Source organism: Equus asinus, chromosome 5, assembly GCF_041296235.1.
Source record: "Equus asinus isolate D_3611 breed Donkey chromosome 5, EquAss-T2T_v2, whole genome shotgun sequence".
In the NCBI taxonomy this organism is placed as follows: Eukaryota; Metazoa; Chordata; class Mammalia; order Perissodactyla; family Equidae; genus Equus; species Equus asinus.
Genome location: NC_091794.1, coordinates 62,690,332 through 62,709,741, shown reverse-complemented (window position 1 = coordinate 62,709,741; position 19,410 = coordinate 62,690,332). Strand labels below are relative to the sequence as shown.

Sequence of the window (19,410 nt, the reverse complement as noted above, 5' to 3'; positions counted from 1 at the left end):
TTCAGAATACATAAATATCTCTTAGAACTCAATAATAAAAGACAAATAAAACAATTAAAATAGGCAAATGGTTGAAATAGACATTTCTCCAGAAGATATGCAGATGGCCAATAAGCACAAGAGAGATGCTAGATGTCATTCATGATTAGGGAAAGGGAAATTCAAACCACAATGTGCTACTGTTTCCAACTCAATGTGTAGGCTGTATTCAACATAAAGGAAAATCCCAACTGTTGGTAAAGATGAGGAAGAAGGGGAGCCCTCATACATCACTGGTGGGAACGTAAAATGATGCAGCCACTGTAGAGCACAGCTTTGCATTTCTTAACATCTTCAAGCAATCATTGCCTTTGAGTTGGACAGTCCATTGTGAGGCATCTCCAAAAGAACATGGAAAACATATGTTCGCAGGAAAACCTGTCCATGGACATTCAAATCAGCATTATTCACAGTAGCCCAAAAATGAAATAAACCCAATTTTCCACCAAATTATGAACACATAAAGCAAATGTGGCATATTGATACTATGGGATATAACACAGCCCTAAGAAGGAAGAAAGCACTGCTACGTGCTAGGCCCTGGATGATCCTTTAAAAAGTGTGCTAATTGAAGTGGTACACAAAGCCACAGATTCTATGATTCCATTTGAATGAAATGCCCAGAATAGCAAATCTGCAGGGAGATGAAACAGATAAGGTCTTTCTGTGGACTTGGGTTAGGGCAAAGCACAGAGACAGCGAGGCTGAGTTTCTTTGCAAGGTATTAAAAATGTTCTGGACTTAGATAGTAGTGATAGCCACACAACATTCTCATTGTCCTAAACGTCACTGACTTGTGTACTTTCAAGTACTTAAAATGGTGTATTTTATGTTGAGCAGATTTTCTTCAGTGAAAATTTGAAATGAGGGTAATTCATGCAGCTATTAGGGGTAAGGCACGGTGTAGCCCTGAGAGTAAACATCTGATTAGGGTCTAGTAGCAAGTACGAAAATCACACAAGCTACAGTCGGAGATCCAGTCCATAGTCATGGTCTCCACCTTGAAAAGACCAGCCAAGAAAATAGCTCAGTGGTCTTGGGGGCCCTGGGAATCTGTTCAGAGATCTCAGTAATACTGGGCAGTATTCTCACCTCTTGGACCCTCTGGTGTAGGTAGGTTTGAACTTGTCAGTTGTTGATGTACATGCAGGTGGTAGACCATGGGAGGGCCCCGACCCCTCCTTCCTTGGCCAGTAGAGATAGTCTGAGGCCAGGTGGTTTCCTAAAACCATTTGGCAGAGACTTAGGCGACTGTCCTACAAGGAGTAGAATAGAGTCTCATGGAGCTGCTGTCCGTGTTGGGTTCTGTTTGTGCACACTTCTGGGTGGCCTCAATTACCTGATTTTCTGTGGCTAGGGCCACTCCCCTATGCCAGACCAGTCATCCTAGTAGAACAGACATATCTCTTTGGGTCGGTGGTAGCCTGTCAGGGCAGGAAACTCAGGGACTCCTGGTCTGTGGGGTACAGCTCTAGGGGCAGGTCCGTGGAGACAATGATGGACTGCAGAACATCGCCTGCGGAAAGCTGATCAGAGGATGTGGGGGAGAGCGGGGTACCAGGGAGCGCCTTGTGACGTGTGCCCACAGGAAGACCCGAAAGTAGATGTTCCTGCTATGAAATATTCACCGGCTCTTGGTGGTCAAACCAGTGATTGGTGCCCATCCACTGGCTCCCTGTGCTCTACGATTCCAGGTGGTGCAACCAAAGGGTGTGTGGGCTAAGAGCTGCTTGTGCCCGGGCACAGAATCACCAAGGTGGCCTCAAAGGCTCCCCCAAAACGACTCCTCAAAAAACAGTTGGGGCAGAAATTGGGTGGAGCATTTTTAAGGGAAGCTTGCAGCAAAGATGTTGTTCGATGGAGTTGGCTAAATTTGAGTATCTCATCAGGGCAGGCACTTCAGCTGGGGTACCGGTGATTGGAGGCCATGTGACAGGCCCACCAGTTTCTGAGTCCCGATGCTGGGCAGCCCGCTCAGCCCACTGGACTGATGAAGTGGTGCTTACGAAGCCTCTTGCTGGCCTTGTGGAAAGCAGGGCAGTGTGGTGGGAGAAGTCGTGATAGTGTCAGAGGGAGTCATGGCGGAGATTGCGGTGTGGAAGGGGGAGAACTGGAGGCAGGTGCAGTGGATGTGTGACCAACAATGGTCAGGAAGGGAAACCCGGGTGTACCCGGGGCCAGCAGGGGGCCAGCAGAGTCATGTGTCAAAACCAGACGGTGGGCCCCAAGAGGAGCCTCTTAACACTAAGCCCCACCTCACCAAACTGAGTCTTGACTTCATTAGATTTTCGACTCTCCCAGAAACAGAATCTTAAACCAGTGGATTAGGAATCCCCCAATCAGCACTAGGTAGGTATTCCACATCATAGACTGCTGCTGTCCCCTGAGGAAAGTAACCTTGCAATAACCGAGCGATCTTCCCGCCTGCTGTGACTTCTTTTTCTTCTCCCTTTTGCCTTTCAAAGTCTTTCATTCTGTACAGCTCCTTGGAGCTGCTTTCTATCTGCTAGATTGGATGCCTCCGGACGCAGGAATTGGTGAATAAAGCAATGAAGTTCTTTAGACTTACACAGTTGTATTTTCTTTCTTAACAGCTTGGTGGCAGCAGCGGGATTCGAAGGAGACTTCTCATGGCTTCGGGGATGAGAAACACAAGCATTGGTAGCCATGAAGCCTTTGGATTCTCCGTCTTTTTTGCTGTCTCTGAGGGCTGTGGGTAAGTGTCTCGTGCATTTCAGCTCCACTCTCCTTGCATTGAGCTCCTGATCTAAGTGACTTTCCAGGCCCAGGTTAACGGGCCAGTGTAGTTTGACAGGATGCTCTAGCAGAGCATCTGTCTCAGCCCTGGGTTAGTCCACAGTGCCAGTCAAAGTGGTAGCAGGCAGCTTGAGCTGGCATATGGTTCCCTGAGACACTGAGTCTCTAGCCCTTGGTTAGTCCACAGTCCCAAATTTGGTGGGGTCCGCTGATTCTGCCTGCAGTCCCGACTGTTAGGGTCTGCTGGTTCCGTGCGTAGTTCTGGCCAGGGGAGAGGGTGGCACAGGCGTGTGCTACATCCACACCCAGTCCTTGAAAACTTCCCACATGCATTTGACACGCATTTTTCTCTCCCTTGACTGGATGCAGATGTCGATGAGTTCTGAGGAAATGCTGAAGGCACAGTGTGGAGGAATTCTGGGACCCTGCGTGACTACTTGGAAGAGTGCTGTCCCCTCCACCTGAACAACCACCCGGCACTACCAGAAATGAGAGGCGTCCTGTGATCGTGGATTGGAAGGCTCCTTGTTGTTAAGATGTCAGCTTCCTCCAAAGAGATGAAGCAATTAAATGCAGTCCTTATCAAAATCCCAATGACATTTTGTGCTGAAAGACACCCATCCTAAAGTTCATATGGAATCTCAAGTATGCCCAGATGTCTAAAATAGTCTTGAAAGGAAGTACTAAGTTGGAGGACTCTCTTTTTACTGATGTAAAACTTGCTGCAAACCTACAGTATCAAAACAGCATTGTAATGGCATAAAGACAGACACATAGAGCATCGGAACAGAATAGAGAGCCCAGAAATAAGGTGGCCAAGGTTGTTCAACGTGGAAAAGACAGTCTTTTCAACCAGTGGTTCCTGAAAAAGTGGATATTTTCATGCAAAATCTAAACTTGGATTCTGACCTCACACCAGATATAAAACTTAATTCTCAATGGATCAAGACCCAAATGTAAGAACTGAAACACTTTGAGGAAAACATGGGACAAACGTTTCACAATAGGACTTGGCAGTGATTTCATGGATATGACACTCAAGGCATGGGCAATAAAAAACAGAGTACACACACCAAAATTCATGAATATTAAAACCTTTTCTGCCTCTGAAGACAACATCAACAGAGTAAAAACACAACCCGTGCAGCATGGGAGCCCATATTTGCAAATGATCTATCTGACAAGGGCTGAATCCCCAGAATAGACATAGAACTTCTCAACTCAAGAACAAAAAAACAAACAACCCAAATCAAAAATGAGCAAAGTACTTGAATAGACTTTTCCTCCAAGAAGATACGCAAATGGTCAACAAGCATCTAAAAAGATGCTTAATGTGACTAATCACTGGGGAAATGTAAGTCAAAATCTCAATGAGACACCACCTCACATCCATGTGACGGCACCCCCAAAAGACAGACAGTGAAGAAAGGCATGCTGGCAAAGATGTGGAGATATTGGACCCACGTACACTGTGGCTGGAATGTGAACTGGTATAGCTGCTGTGGAAATCAGCATGGCATTTCATTAAAACAATTAAAAATAGAATCACTAAATGACCCAACAATTCTACTACAGGATATATACACCTCAGAGCTGAAAAGTTGGTCTCAAAGACATATTTGAACACCCATGTTCACGGCATCATTGTTCATGATCGCTGAAACGTGGAACAACCCAAGGATCCATCCAGGGATGAATGGAGAAGCAGCATGGGCATATATATATATACAATTGCATGTTATTCATCCTTAAAAACTAAGGATATTCTGAGATATGAGACAACATGGATGAACCTTTAGGAAATTATGCTAAATGAAATCAACCAGTCCCAAAAATACTGGCCTTGTGTGACTCCACTTATATGGCATTCCTGAAATGGTGAGATTCAGAGAGACGGACAGCGGATGCTGTTGGCCAGGGGTGGGAGCAGGGGAAGGGGAGTGACCGATGAGTGGGGACAGAGCTTCAGTTCTGTGGGGCGACAAGAGTTCTGAAGATGGATTGTGGTGATGGCTGCACCACCATACAACTGTGGTCAACACACTGAAGATGCGCTTAAGGAAGTTAATGTGCTTAATGACGTGTACACAGAAAAATGGTCAAGATGGTAAGTTTTACATTATGTGCATTTTAAGCCAATAAAAATAGATTTTCTGTTAAAAGTGCAAATACAAAGAAATGAGCAGAGGATGATTTAGTGTTTCCATTCGTGCTCTTCCATTCTGACCCTGGTGTTTGTCTCAGCCCTTGTACCTGAGGCAACTTTGATCAGACAAATGTTTTCATTCTGGGCCTAAGAGAACCTTGAAATCAGAATTATACAAAACTCTGCAAAATTTTTGTGACCATGTATTTTTCAGAGAAAACATAGTAAGACATTTTTAATATTAAATTTAAGTTTGTTTTATATCAGTTTCAGGTCTACATCAGAATGATTCAATATGTGTGTATATTGTGAAATGATCACTATAAGAAGTCTGGTTGACGTCTATCATCAAGAGTTACAAATGTGTTTCTTGTGATGAGAACTTCTAAGATTTACGCTATTAGCAACTTTCAAAATGCAATATAGTAGTATTAATTCCTTGACTGCTATAAAATAAGCACCATAAAACAATTCCAGTGTATCCATTTTGTTATTAATTCACTGAATCTATTTTTTCTCAGAATCAATCGTTATGCAAATGACTGAATTTCTTTTAAGCTACATCATAATGTACTGACTACAGGTTCTGACATTTTAAGTTTTGTTTAGGTGTTATTCTTTCTAGCAAGTAAACTTTCCTGAATCTTATCAGTCATATCAAAATATATTCGGATGTATTTCTTCTTCCATCAATATTTAGTCACTGATAAAGTTGACCGTGTGCCATTTTAACCATTATCAGTTTTGTGTGCTGAGGGTGATTTTACCCAGTAATAGACACCGTGTAGGTTCGAAGTCTCCTTGGAGGATAAGCAGTGGGGGGAGGTCAAAGCATGGTACTTGTTTCATTTGCAGAGGGTCCATTTTGACTTTGCTCTTACAAAACGTGTTCTTTGTCCATTTGGGAATCTGAGGCCCAGAAAGTTGGAGGGACTGACCCAGACCTCAGGAGGGGGTCAGAATCCAGAGGATCAGGCAGGGCTCTGGCTTCCTCAGCCAAGGCTCAACCCCTTCCCTTCGGATTTTCTTTGGAAACAGGGACCTCATGGTCCTAGGGGAGCCCTGCCCACCCCTGTACACGTGGGGTCATCTTCCTATTCGCATCCAATCATGCACAGGCACACTCACACCGATTTCTCCTGTGTGGACCATGCAGGGACCCCAGGAAAGAGCAGACACCAGGGAAGTGACAAGAGGCCAAGGAGAAGGCAGTTGGAGGCAGCTCTGCCATGAACAGTAGCATCCATCCTCCTGGCTACATGCCCAGAAGGCCCAAGACGGACCGAAGAATCCCTGAGGTTTCTAGGTGTGTACCTGTTCCAAGGGCATCCTGGCCCAGCCTGGAGGGCACAGGACTGGGGAGCTGGAGTCCACTTCTGTGGGCACCTGCTACTCTGATGAGCCGTTCTTCTCTTGTGTAGACATTGGGTAGAGGAGAGAAGACCTTGGTGTCCTCCTGTGTAAAGTGGAGTGCGTCCAGCGGGTGACTCCCTGGGTTCTGTATGATGCTCACGAAGGGTCTGTGGCCCTTGGTTCTCCATCGATGAGGCCCTGTGCTCTGAGCACCTGAGAAAATGCTTTCCCACCTGCTGGAGATCCTTTAGAACTGAGAGAGGCTTGGGGGTTCGGGTGGATGAGAACTTGGGATAAGGAAGAACATGCCAGAGCAGTGTGTACTAAGGCCAGAGTCCAGGGACAAGACCAGTCCTTGTTGGACTCCCCAGGTCCTCACTTGGCTGGAGAGGAGAATCATTGCCTTGGTTGAGATCAGGATGCCTCCTGAGAAAAAAGGACACCCAAGTGGAGGGACAGAAAGATGAGGGAGAGGGAGGCTCCTGAGGTTCCTCCCACGGCCTGGAAGCCTGCAGGTCTGCTCCTTTACCCCTGGGACAGTGGGGAGCCTCTGCCTTGAGGACACCCGAAGAAACTTCCTGTGTGGTGGCTTCTGCCAGGGCTGCAGGGCTGGTGCTGGCCACCAGGGGGCAGGCAGCCTGCAGCGTCAGTGGTGCCCAATGAGGTTGGGTTCTCACTGTTGTCACTTCTATTGGGATGTAATTGCCACACAGCACTGCCTAAGTTAACACTGCTGTGTGGTACATTTCAAAATTGCTAAGAACCAAGAAGCTAAACTTCTCATCACAAGCAAACACTTACTTTTCTGTTTTCGGTGACGGATGTTAAGTGAACTGATGGTGTCATTGCACAGGCTGTGTGCATCCAGTCCCTGTGCTGACTTCTTAAACTTACACAGCGCCCAGTCAGCCTGCCTCAGCTGCTGGAGCAGCGAATAGCCGTGCAGAGGCCTTTCCGGCTGTCCCCCGCCTCAGAGAGAACTCACTCCTCCTGGTACTAGCAGTCCTCTCCACAGTCTGACTTGGTGAAGAGCAGGAGGAGGGGACACGAGTTTCACAATTCTTCACTCAGCGACTGTGCACCGAGCACTCACCCTGTGCCAGGTGCTCAGGTGGGTCTAAGTGGGTCTAAGTGACTGAGTGGTCCCTGCCAGTCAGGAGCTCACACTCTGCAGGGGACAAGGACAAAAGCATGAAAGCAAAGACATGAGAGGGGAAAGAGCCAGTGCTGAGGGGACATTCAGGGCCCTGTGAGGGAGGGCCGGGGGTCACCGGGTAGGGGTCTGAAAGGCCTCACTCGGGTGACATTTCCTGGGACCAGAATGACAAGAGGGAGCCAGCCCTGCACAAGTCTGGGAGCGGCGTGTCAGGGAGAAGGCACCCCTGCTGTAGACACTCATGGGCAGAAGGGGGTTTGGCCAGAGGATGTGAGAAAGATGGCCAGTGTGGCTGGAGGGAGCCTGGGGGGAGAGAGGAGGCAGAGGAGGGCAGGGCCAGATCCTGGGGCCTGAAATCACGGTTTCAGTGCCTTGCATCTGTAAACCGCAAATGCCTCATATCTCACAATTTTTGTGGTTGAGGAATCAGACATAGATTAGCTTGGTTCTTCTGCTCAAGATGCCTCAAGGCCGCGGCCGCGGCCTCAAGTGATGCTCGACTGGCAGAGAATTTCCTCTCAGGTTCACTCAAAGGAGTCGAGGTGCACTTTGGACTCAGAGCATGGGTTCCTTTCTGTCTGTTGGCCTGGGTGCTGCCTCGGTTCTCTCCCATGTGGGCCTCTGTGTATGGCAGCTCAAAACGTGTGTGCTTGATTCCACAGCTCAGGGACAGGAGAGAGAGACATGGGAAAGAGAGAGAGACGGAACTTAAGAGAGGGAATAAGAAAGAAGTGAGAGACTTTCTGTGTTTAAAATTTAGACATGACACTCGTCCACATTGGCTGTGTTCTATTGGCGAGAGCCAGTCACTAAGCACTCAGTGGTCACACAGGAATCTGTGAGGGATGTGTGTACCACGGGTGGGGATCTCTGGGAGCCACGGTGAAGGCTGCCCACCTCACAGATCAAGATGAGGCTCTTGGGTCTCTTTCTAAACAGAAGAGGAAACAATGGAGAGGTTTGAATCCAGAGGATGACAGTGTCTGGATTTCATTCATCAACCCTCTCCTTGTGCTGACATTGAAATGAGGCCAAGAGAGGAAGTGCCTGTTGCAATAGCGCATTGCTGAACCCAGGCCTGGTTTGAGTGGTGTTCATGCTACATCCCTTCTCGTAATTCTTCCATCTCTTTGTTTGTGCATTACTTGCACTTGACACCACCTCACAGGTGTTATGGATATTATTTCATATACACCTGATGATGTCCCTAGCAAGTAGATTCTAGGCGGATTCCCCTTGGGCAGGTTTGGAGACTGGGGAGGCCCTGAGAGGCACAATGAGTTTTCCAGGACAGAGAACTGGTAAGATAAAGGAGGTCTGAATTCTGCTCTGCCTCCTCAAAGCTGGGACCCTCATCACATTCCCAGGGAGCTGTGGCTGGGGCTGTGGAAGCTCCTCATGTAGAGTTAAGAAGAAGACATGGGGGTGGTTTGGGTAGGTCCGATTACAGGAAGCAGCCCAGGTAATGGAATCTTGAAAAAGTGACCTCACTTCCTTGGCGATAGACCCCAACAGATTTAGAACTCTGGTAACCAGGCAGTTAATTCTAGAGACAGACCCCTAGCTAGTTCATTTGACTGGAGACACTTCAGAGTACAACATGTTTACTTGTTGTGTACCAGTTTTCAGAGGCTCTAGGCTCAGGAAAGCCCAGAGTGTGAGACTGTTGTGTTGTTGTGGACATCGGATCAAGCCTCATGGCCAATTTGGCAGGAGGTACCCAAAGGTAATGTGGGGCAGCCCAGGGCAGCCCACTGTAGGGCAGGACACAACTCGGATCCCACCTGAGCAGCCCCATAGCCCTTGCACCTTGTGTGAGGGTTTGTGTGTGAGTGTCGGTGTGTGTGTGTACGCGTGGGCGCTGTGCGGGAAGGCAGCAGGTGAGGAGTGGGTCCCTCCTGGGCAGGAGGAGAGTGTTATGTGCTGTCAGCCAGGTGCGTCTGTCATATTCATACCCCGGGGCTTGGCTGGCAGCCTGAGCAGCTGGGTGCTGGGATCAAGCTCCTCTGCCCTTGTGTTAATCCTGAGCCGTAGAAGTTTCATCTAGTTCCCTCCCTGGTCAGATGTCTGTGCAGACGTCCCTCTGTGCCTGAATTAGGGAACAGAATTCCTCATGGGGGTGTCCCCCTGTGGCGATGTGCAGGCAGGCCCCTGATGCCTCCTGGCCCGTCTGCCGGGCACTGTGTTTCCAGAACTCCACGCAGGAGATCTTTGAAGAGCTACATGATGGGTTCGACTTCTCTCCCTCCCTAGTCAAGGGGCAGGAGCAGCAGGCCGCCAGCAGCATCCTGTGCTGGTCTGAGGTGAGAGCAGGAGCAGAGGGTCTCCCCGCCCACCACCCCAAGATGTTCAGGTTGGGCCTGGAACCCAGGTCCGAATCTGAGCACACCCCTGGTGCCCTCACAGGGCTTTCCCACTGAGTGTCCTACGGCCTTACTCCCGAAGGAGTCTGGGCCTCCTCTCCTCCCCAGCCAGCTGAGGGCTCGGGTGGAAAGACACTCTCCACATGTTTCTTGGAATCGTAGAGGAAAGGTTTACTGTTGTTGTCTCTTCTCACGAGGCCATGAGGACCTTAGCATTTTGCTCCTGTTTTGATTGATGTAACTTCCCGGCTGGGAAGCTGTAGCACTCAGCGCCACTGTCCTTGCAGACCTGCTCCAAGCCTCACAAATCATCACACTTGCTAGGCTGATTACACACAAAGAGCATGGGCGTGGATTACAGGATTCTATACATTTCTCTGCACCTTGTCACCTCACAAAACACTTCGAATCAGAGCAGTTTGTTACGTGCTGTAAAACTGGTGAGTCTGTGATATTCATACCCCAGGCTGGCAACCTGAGCAGGTGGGTGCTGGGGATCAAGCTCCTCTGCCCTTGTGTTAATCCCGAGCCTTAGAAGTTTCATCTAGTTCCCTCCCTGGTCAGATGTCTGTGCAGATGTCCATCTGTGCCTGAACTAGGGAACAGAAATTCTCATGGGGGTGTCCCCCTATGGCGATGTGCAGCAGGCTCCTGATGCCTCCTGGCCCGTCTGCCGGTCATTGTCTTTCCAGAACTCCACTCAGGAGATGTTTGAAGAGTTATGTGTTGGGTTCGACTTCTCTCCCTCCCTAGTCAAGGGGCAGGAGCAGCAGGCCACCAGCAGCATCCTGTGCCGGTCTGAGGTGAGAGCAGGAGCAGAAGGTCTTTACCCCCACCCCCCCCAAGATGTTCAGCGTGGGCCTGGAACCCAGGTCTGAATCTGAGCACACCCCTGGGGCCCTCACAGGGCTTTCCCAACGGAGTGTCCTACGGCCTTGCTCCTGAAGGAGTCTGGGCCTCCTCTCCTCCCGAGCCAGCTGTGGGGTAGGGTGGAAAGACACTCTTCACGTTTCTTGGAATCATAGAGGAAATGTTTAATGTTGTTATCACTTTTCACGAGGCCATGAGGACCTTAGCATTTTGCTCCTGTTTTGACTGATGTAACTACCCGGCTGTGAAGCTGTGTAGCACTCAGGCCACTGTCCTTGCAGACCTTCTCCAAGCCTCACGAGTCATCACACTTGCTAGGCTGATTTACACATAAAGAGGATGGCGGTGGGATTACAGGATCCTATACATTTCTCTGCTACTTGTCATTGCACAGAACACGGCAACTCATTGTAGGCCGCTCAGGTCAGGAGCTGAGGCCTTAAGTGACTTCATCATATTCCACAGAGGAGGACATTTTGCACAGTGATTCAGCCTTTCGATGCTGTTGGACCTTGACATGACCCAATTCTGTTGCCATTTGAGCCAACACTGCAGGGCACATTTTAAGCATGTCCGAATAGACTCTAAGTTTTCCAGGTCTGCCATGACATAGAACCGCAGATTGGCGGAAGGTCACTAATCATCTCTTTGCTCCTGTCTGTGGTGGGGATGTTCATTGATGACTCCCTGGGATAATGCTCTTACCTCAGGCTCTTAATGCACAGAGGTACAATTGTTCCTCAGGTCACAGAATGCCTTGAAGGTACTGAGTGTTTGTCATTCCCCTAAAAATCAAATTGTACTTTTAAGTCCAAAACCATTTTCAAGGCGGGCTCTCGTCCCTCTTGCACAACTTCCTGAGGCGCTGGGAGGTTCTGGTCTGAGCTCCAGACCCTGATGCCCCTGGTGGTTCATGGTGACTCCACTGACTCTGTGTCCCTCCTTGTCCACGTGGTATGCCAAGGAACCCACCCTGTCCGTGGCTGAGGCCCGCACGATGCGGACCCTCAAGGCAGGCGCAGTGCAGAAGGTGGTAGGCTGCCTGCAACCATCTTTCCACGGCAGATCCATCTCCGTCACCACCTTCCCGTGTGTGTACCAGGCCTTCTACCCGACCCCACAGGTCCTGGACCAGCTGCTCCAGAGGTGAGTGCCCACCCCTCCACAGCACAGCAGGGAGTCTCCTACCTAATAAACGTGTGCCTTGGGAACGTCCCCACACCTCTCTGAGCGTCACCTTGCTCATCCGAATAGTGGGGTGGTAAGAGGGTAAACCTCACAGGGTCACTGAAGGAAATCACGGGAGACAGCACGGCAGACGCTTGCCTGGTGCCGGACTCCACAGAAGGGACTGCTGCTCATGCTGCGTGTCCTCATGCTTACAGCTTCCGTCGCCAGTGAGGAGACTCCCTGCCTCTCCCCTCGCTGGCCTGTGGCCTTCCTGAGTGTGGAAAAGTACATGAAAGCAAACTGTTTTCCTATTGGCAAGACAATTTAGCGAGTCCATCTAGCTGATCCTGGTCCTTGTCTTCGGTGCGGCCAGAGCAGTGGTCTCTGTGGGCAGCAGAGGAGACGCAGGCCCACTCAGAATTCTGGGAAGGCTCTGGATGGGGTTCATTCATTCAATACTATATGTTAAGCTCCTACTACACTCGTACCCTTTCCTACACACTAAGGGTGTCCAATGAAGGAAGCAGACACTATCCCTGGGGCTCAATTCTAGCCTGAGAGCTAGAAGCTCACTTCTGGGCATCATGAGTATTCATGCCCAGAGGACGTTAGATGTCACACCCTCTTGGCCTCCTCTAGATATGGACGCATCCTCTCATAGTCAGACCACGATGACAGACTTCAAGGACCAACTAAGACCATGAGTGGTGTTGGGTCCAGAGGGAGGGCCTCCTGTGTCCACAGAAGGGGCTAGGAGACCATGGGGACTGTGGCTATGGATGGACTGGCAGACCCTGGATCTCACGCCTCTTGGGGTTTCTGTGGGGGGCCTGAGGTCTGCGGTCTTCCCTACAGGAGGAAATGAATCAAAGAGACCTGTTCATGGGGTGCCAGTCCCGCCATGGGAAGCAGAGGAGAGGCTGGGCTGAGTCGGCCACTGAGAGACTCCTCGCTTCCACAGTTCCCTCTCCCTCTCCCTGCCCTCTGCACAGGCACCTCTCCTAAGCACCGCCACTGGGGCCCAGAACAGTAGCTGGTGAGCAGCCTGGTCACAAATCTGCCTCCAACCTCAGTCCTGATGCTCGAGCGTGGAGGATGGGGCAGGCTATGTCCAGGCCCTTTGGGAAAAGAGTGTCAGGTGGAAGACCAGACTCACACAGGCTCTCTGTTAGATTGGCTGATGACCAGGCCTTCCAGTGCAAGGACAGCCACCCAGGGATTGGAGTGGCTGGTCCACCCTCTGGGGCTCAGGCACAGAGAAGGTGCTGTGGGAACACAGTGTGGAACAGCAGGCCAGGCCTGTGACTCTCTTCACACATGCCTCTCCCCAGTGCCCTCTCTCCCATCTGGGGCCCCCGGCCTCAGGAGAACTCCCAGGATATGTGGCAGATGCTGCGCCACTCCAGGATCAATCTGACGTTGGCGTATCTCCAGGACCTCTTGCCTGGCTCAGTCCTGAAGCACCAGGCCACCCCTCTTCTCATCCAGGTGGACCTTTTCCAGGCCACTGAGTTGGAGACAGAGGGTAAGGGAGACCGTAGGCTTGGAAGACTACCCCAGTGGGTGGGTCACGACTGGGGATTCATTGAAAGACAGTGGGATCTTTCCTGTTTGGGGAAAGGCACATGGAAAGCAACTTATGTAGCTGACCCTTTCTCTTTCTCCATCTCCTGCCCCAGCTCCAGCGCTTCTGCCAGGTGCAGAGGCAGAAAAGGGGCCACATCTGGAGCTGGACGGAACTCCAGTTCTATTTCTGCCGTCACTTCTAGCGCTGGAACCGGCAGCAGCGCCCTCAGCTGCTCCAGACCCCGAGCGAGTGCCATCAGCAGCCCCAGCCCAAGTGCCAGGTCCTGAACTGGACTCAACGGGACCAAGGGGTCTGCTGGGATTTCCACCTCAGGCTCCAGTAACAGCCGCAGAATCAGCTCCGGTTCCAGAGGCTTCCCACCCCTGTCGAGTGACCGGGAAGAAGCAGCCCGATGGGAAGCCTAGCCTCATGGCCTTCTCCCCAAGGGAGGTGGCAGAACAGCTGACGGCCATTGACGCGGTGAGCACCCGGGCTCTCAGGGCGGGGTGGGGCAGGCCACCCCTATGCCATCAGCTGGCCCAGACCTGCTTTTCCCTGTGGCGGCTCCTGTGACCTGGGTCCCAATCCCAGCTCCACCACTTCCCAACCATGGGATCTGGGCAACTCCCCAGCCTTCGTGTTCCACCCTCACACTGTAGAGATGGGGACCAAGAGGCCCTGCTGGACAGAGGGGCTGAGCACATTGAGTGAAGTAGAACACAGAGGAAGCCTGGTGGGGCTTGGCCCGAGAGGTCGGGGAGGAGAACTCACTGTGTGCAGCCAGGAACTCAGGCGGCCCAGCCATCTGCTCGGGATGCTCAGCAGCCTCAGCATTTGTGATGCACCAGACGTGTACTTCACTAAAAGGGAGACAACCTGACAAAGCCCGTGGGTGTAGCTGGCACAGGGCAATGTGCAGCGGAATGGGGCCTGGGACCAAGGATGCTCAGGATGCAGGGAGATGCCCCCTTGGGAGGAGCCAAGCGGAGCAGCCCTCTGGAGCTTGCAGTTTGTGGGGGTGGGCTGTGTGTAAATGCTCCTGTCCTTTCCCCACCAGTCTGGAGTCCCGGGTCCTCCTGTGCTGGGTGCTCTCAGTGGAAGAACAATGAAAGCGAGGGGCTCCCACCACGCTGAGAACACATCCTCAGCTTCCTGAGCCCCTCCTTAGACCGGTGACTCCTGCTTGGACACTAAGCTGGGCTGTGGCAGGGCTGAGTGACACTCCCCCTCCTCCCCAGGAAGTGTTCAAGAACGTCGAGCCCTCTGAGTGTCTGGGCTCCACCTGGGGCAAAAGAAACCGGCCCGGACATGAGAACGTGGCACCCACCGTCTGGGCCACAGTGGTGCAGTTCAACAGAGTAGTAAAGTGTGTCATGACGTCCTGCCTTGGGGACCCAAACGTGACGGCCCGGGACAGGGCCAAGGTTCTGGAGCGGTGGATCGAGGTGGCCAGGGTATGCGGGGGGAGACCCTCTCCAGAGCCGTGGAACTGCCCCTTCTCCTTGATCAGCTCTCAGGACTGAAGGCTGCACTCTAAGCCCCTGCACAGTCGCTAGGTCCTTCCTGTCAAGGGCACACTGACCTTGACTCGCATGTCCCAGGGGTGGGATGCTCACTTCCTCCCTGGCTCCTTCCTACTTTGAGCGAAATTCCTCCTCCTGGAAGTGTTACTCTTTGGTCCACCTGTGCCCACCCTGGCACCCTGGCCATCTGTCCCACTCAGGAGGGGAGAGTGGAAGGGAGGGGGACTGAAGCCAGAGCAGACAGGGCTCCTGCTCCCCCTCCCAGCTCCTCCTCTCCCTCCTCAGGAGTGCCGAGCCTTGAGGAACATCTCCTCCCTGCACGCAGTCCTCTCGGCTCTGCAGAGCGTGCCCATACACAGACTGAAGAAGACCTGGGGGAAAGTGTCCAGGTGGGGAGGCCTCTCCACAGGAGGACCAGGGGGAGGAGGGAGCTCCCGCGTGTCTGCCATTGCCCTCTCGTCAGCTGGAGCTTCCTGGGTGGCAGTAAGCCCTGGGCACAGGGCCTGGGTGGGTGTGCAGTGTCCCTGATCCTCACTGGCAACTTAGGCCCCCAGTTCTGCTTCAGGAATCAGGTTCCCTGGATGTCACATAGTAGGTTGAACCAAAGTGGAGATTTTCAAGCGTTTGCCATACAGCAACAGAACTCTGTGCCCAGTGGGAAACCAAACTGGTCAAAATACAGCTGCTGCATAGAAAAGGGAGTGGCAGCCCCAGGTGACCAACATGAGAGCCCCCTCTGCAGTCCCATGGTGACGTCAGTGCTCAGAGGACCCCCACGAAAATCCTCATTCGGGCAGTTTGGATTTTCCAGATTCTCATCGAGAAGGGACTTGCACTTATGCCCCCTGCCCCATTGTTCCTGAGTTTCTCCTTCCTCCTTTCCCCCCTCAGGAAGAGCTGCCGAAAATTTAAAAAGCTCTGTGATGAGGACAACTCCCTTAGCTGGGAGCTGCTCATCAAGGTAGAGTGGAGGCTGGCATGTGGAGGGAGAGGCGGGGTGTGGGGAAGGGGGAAGGGGCAGGATGTGGACGGTCATTTCTCACTTGGAGTTTCTGTGTACAATTCCAGTCTTCCCTGGATGAACAGGAAGATGGGGTATGTTTGGTCCATGGGCAGGTGGGGGAGGTGTTTGTGGGGTGGGAAGCCCCGGTCATGGCAGGAAGTGGGGGTGTCTGGGCTGATCCCGGAGGGGATGCTGAGCTGGCCGGTGGAGCAGGGGCTGCCTTCCATTTTGGTCCACGCTGTCAGCACTTAGATTCTTCCAGGCTGTTGCGTGCATGGGGTGGACGGGCGTATGTTTCTTCCCTGAAGCAGCTCAGTGTGTCTTTAGGAAGCCAGGCCCCCACTGCTCCTTCTGTCTTCACCACTTCTCCACGAGGAGGGCACCCTGCCTGCCCTCGGGATGGGCACTGCCAGGCATTCCCCCAGGCCAGGTGGACAAATGGGCTGCCCAGCCTTGAGTCTGAATGGCTGGAGCATGACAGATGTTTGTGCATGTGTGACTCCCCAGAGGCCCTACCACCGTCCCTGCTAGTCTGTCCCTGTCAGGAACACTCACCTGGGTCCTAGTCAGCAGTAACTGGTGCCCAGGTGGCTTAAGGGAAGTGTCCAGGAAACTGGTGGTGCTCAGTGGATCTTTCCTGAATGGACCTCATAGGCTTCACATGAAAGAGAAACCGAAGTGTCCTCTCAGCCCCGCCCCACCCTTTCACGCCGGGTGGGGTGAGAGCCAGAACCATGTAAACCGTCACTGACGCTGAGTCCTCAGGAGACCCTGCGAGGTAGGGGTGAGTTGTCACACTTTCCAGATGAGGAGGCTGACTCAAGGAGGACAGGCGTTCGGCCCAAGGTCACACAGCGAGAGTGTTGGAGCTAGGATTGTTCTAGAATCAGAGTGTGCTGGAGGATGGAGTAGCATGGGTACCAGCTGACTTGGTTCAGACGTCCAGGGCTGAGGTCAGAGGGGCTGAGGAGAAGTGGGGTGAGGGGAGGATGGCCTCCTTGACCCTGTCCTCAATCCTGGCAGAAGCAGCCCTCCAAGTTTGCCACCCTGCTGAGGACCCTGCAGAGAGGCCGGAAGAGGCAGCAGCAGCAGGTGAGTGTGCCTGTGGGGAGGCGCTCCAAGGTCAGAGGAGGGGACTCTGCCCTCCCAGCTGGGGGCTCCAATCCAGAGAGGGGGCCTTCCTCCTGCAGCCCTCCTCCTGTTGCCGCAGAGCCTGACACCCGCCCTTAGAAGTGACCAGGAGGAGGGCCTGGGGAGCTGCAGCAGGATGGGTCGGGAGAGTGGAGGGGCCAAGGATTAAAGGCCCTGTGACCAGCCAAAAGCAGGCCCTGGGAGGTGACCAGGAGGAGTCTGGTGTTCTTGGAGGGTGAGGGGTGGGGATTGAGGGCTGGCTATAAAGGGTTTGAGGCTGCTCCGTGTGGGGACCCTGGGCTGGGCCAGGAGGCTGAGCATGAGGAGTTTTCAGGGGAGGGTCATGGGGACACCTGAGACCAGGGCCTCATCCCATCTAATCCCAATGGCACAGGGCATCGTCCCCTTCCTGGGCACCATGCTAACTGACCTGATCATGCTGGACACTGCCATGGAGGATTACGTAAATGTGAGTGAGGCCGGGGGCCAGAAGGGGATGACCAGGTTGGGACTTGGGAAGACACAGTCCCAGTACCAAGACCTGAGTGGTCAGAATGTGGTAACTTCCTGTCATGACAGCCTCCCAGGCTCCCCTGTGGGCTGGGGCAGTGTGCCCCTCTTAGGGATGAGGGAACGAAGGCTCCACGTGGAGCCCGTCCCGGGTCCCCAGGCTGGCGAAGCAGCAGAGCTGCCCGCCTGCAGAGCTGCATGGGCTTTGTTGGAGGCGAGAGAGAAGTCAGCCTCCAAGTCAGGCAGCACACTGATGGAGCTGTCCCTTCCTGCCTGAGGACTCAGCCTCCCTGTCCGTCATCGGAGGGGCTTGGGCTACAGGGTCTTTGAGTGTCGGCCCCCATGTCCTCCCTTCTCTGGAGCCCAGAGCCTGGCCTGGGTCCAAGTCCTGTTTTCTGTCAGGCCCAGCCCCCTCCTGGACCTGGAGCTGGGCACCATGAGAAGGGGTGTGCACGGGGGCTGGTCATAGCTAGGGGGCTCGTTCTGATGGACTTTTGCTGTCTGCCTTCCAGGGCAATGAGATCAACCACGAGAAAAAGAAAAAGGTGAGCAGCTGTGGCCTTCCATGTCAGGGAGGAGAGGGGCGTGGAAACCAGAGACGCCCCTGGGCGGAACTCTCCTGGGCACCACCCGCTGCATCTTACATTTACTGAGAGTGTTGGATGACAGAGAATCAGGAGACCCATCCAGTGGGGGGGTGGGGGCAGCGCTGGGCATCAAGCAAAACTTCCTGCGGGAGGGGCTTCTACCCATCTCTGAGAACAGGTAGGTCCTGCGTGGAATTGGAGGGAAGGAGGGTCCCATGTGAGCAAGGACCCAGGACCAGCCCCTTGCCCCACTCCTCACCCCCTGAAGACCCTGCAGCATCCCCAGCAGGCTCTGTCTGCATCCTCTCCTCCCTCTGGTGCCAGGAGCACAAAGTGATGATGGAGATCGTGCAGCTCCAGGAGGCTGCAGAGAATTACAACCTAGAGCCCCAGGAGCGATTCAGGGCCTGGTTCTGGGACATGGAGCAGCTCAGTGAGGACGAGAGGTGAGGCTGGACAGGACATGGGGAGGAACAGGTGCACTCTCCCTGCTGGCCAGTCCGGAGAGCCTGAGTCCATGACTCCCTTGTCAGCCCTGACCTGTCGCATGGCGATGGCTGGGGAAGCTGGGCTCCAGCTGCTGGGCAGATGCCGGGAGGGACACCAGGGCTGTGGATTGTGGGAGGCTCACAGATGCCACTCTATCCTGTAGCTACAGCCTGTCCTGCCAGCTGGAGCCCCGGTGCTAGTTGGCCAGCAAATCTCTCCAGGCCCAGAGAGCATGGCCATCATGAAGCTGAGGAGGGAGTGAGCGTCCCGTTGTCGTATGACCTCTTCCTTAGCAGCAGGGGCCCAGCTGGGGCACTCAGGGTGCAAGGGCCCCACCGCCTGCCACCCCTTCCTGAGGCCAATTTCCATCTCTGTAGGGGTGAGAATCACTGCTTGTAAATAGTTCATGCCAGATTTGCAGACTGTTGTATTAAAGTCCTGTTTCTCTTAGAGCCTGGGAGTGGTGGTTCTTTCACATTCTTTGCTAATTTAAACACTGTCCAGACTCTCAGATCCCTCACTGGAGTAAGACATTTTGCAGTCATCCGATTATTGTGTGTGGGAGAGGGGGGAAGGTGTAGCCCCTCCCTGGCTGCTGAAGGAGACCCCCAAGTGCCCCTCCTCAGAGGACAGGTCCGTGTCAGCATCGTGAAGCTGGGCCAGGAGCAGAGACAGCCCCTCAGACCCCTGAGATGGGAGGTCGAGGTGTTTTCTCAGGCCGAGCGTCCACCACGGAAATGTGGGGG

At 53.0% G+C, this 19,410-nt stretch overlaps 2 protein-coding genes across 18 annotated transcripts in view; one reads left to right on the top strand and one right to left on the bottom strand.

Annotated features, from left to right (window-relative positions):
- On the top strand, positions 1-19,110 carry LOC123285601 (ral guanine nucleotide dissociation stimulator-like). Of its 12 annotated transcripts, none has more exons than XR_011503337.1 (14): positions 1-2,755; positions 3,166-4,903; positions 6,099-6,248; positions 7,194-7,406; positions 9,644-9,754; positions 10,507-10,617; positions 11,649-11,830; positions 13,186-13,379; positions 13,534-13,901; positions 14,660-14,875; positions 15,230-15,333; positions 15,836-15,905; positions 16,013-17,039; positions 17,473-17,546. XR_011503337.1 is itself a non-coding variant. In XM_070509710.1 (14 exons), exons 1-14 carry the CDS (start codon positions 9,587-9,589, stop codon positions 18,862-18,864), a joined length of 1,776 nt encoding a protein of 591 aa, XP_070365811.1. In that variant the 5' UTR covers positions 8,144-9,586; the 3' UTR covers positions 18,865-19,110. The 12 variants fall into 12 exon arrangements, 3 of the variants coding, with proteins under 3 accessions (XP_070365809.1, XP_070365810.1, XP_070365811.1); XM_070509710.1 differs by lacking the exons at positions 1-2,755; positions 3,166-4,903; positions 6,099-6,248; positions 7,194-7,406 and adding exons at positions 18,101-18,133; positions 18,500-18,621; positions 18,828-19,110 and having other exon boundaries at positions 8,144-9,754; positions 16,013-16,039; positions 16,971-17,039; positions 17,473-17,547; XR_011503336.1 differs by lacking the exon at positions 7,194-7,406.
- LOC139045291 (protein phosphatase 1L-like) overlaps positions 1-19,410 on the bottom strand; it is a 353,755-nt gene that overhangs the window by 244,495 nt on the left and 89,850 nt on the right. The window lies entirely within an intron of this gene.

Coding starts and splice junctions, on each gene's coding strand:
- LOC123285601 (XM_070509708.1), top strand. CDS start 9,587: ATGTGCAGGCAGGCCCCTGATGCCTCCTGGCCCGTCTGCCGGGCACTG. Junction 13,902..14,659: donor AGCTGACGGCCATTGACGCG/GTGAGCACCCGG, acceptor CCTCCTCCCCAG/GAAGTGTTCAAGAACGTCGA. Junction 14,876..15,229: donor GGTGGATCGAGGTGGCCAGG/GTATGCGGGGGG, acceptor CTCCCTCCTCAG/GAGTGCCGAGCCTTGAGGAA.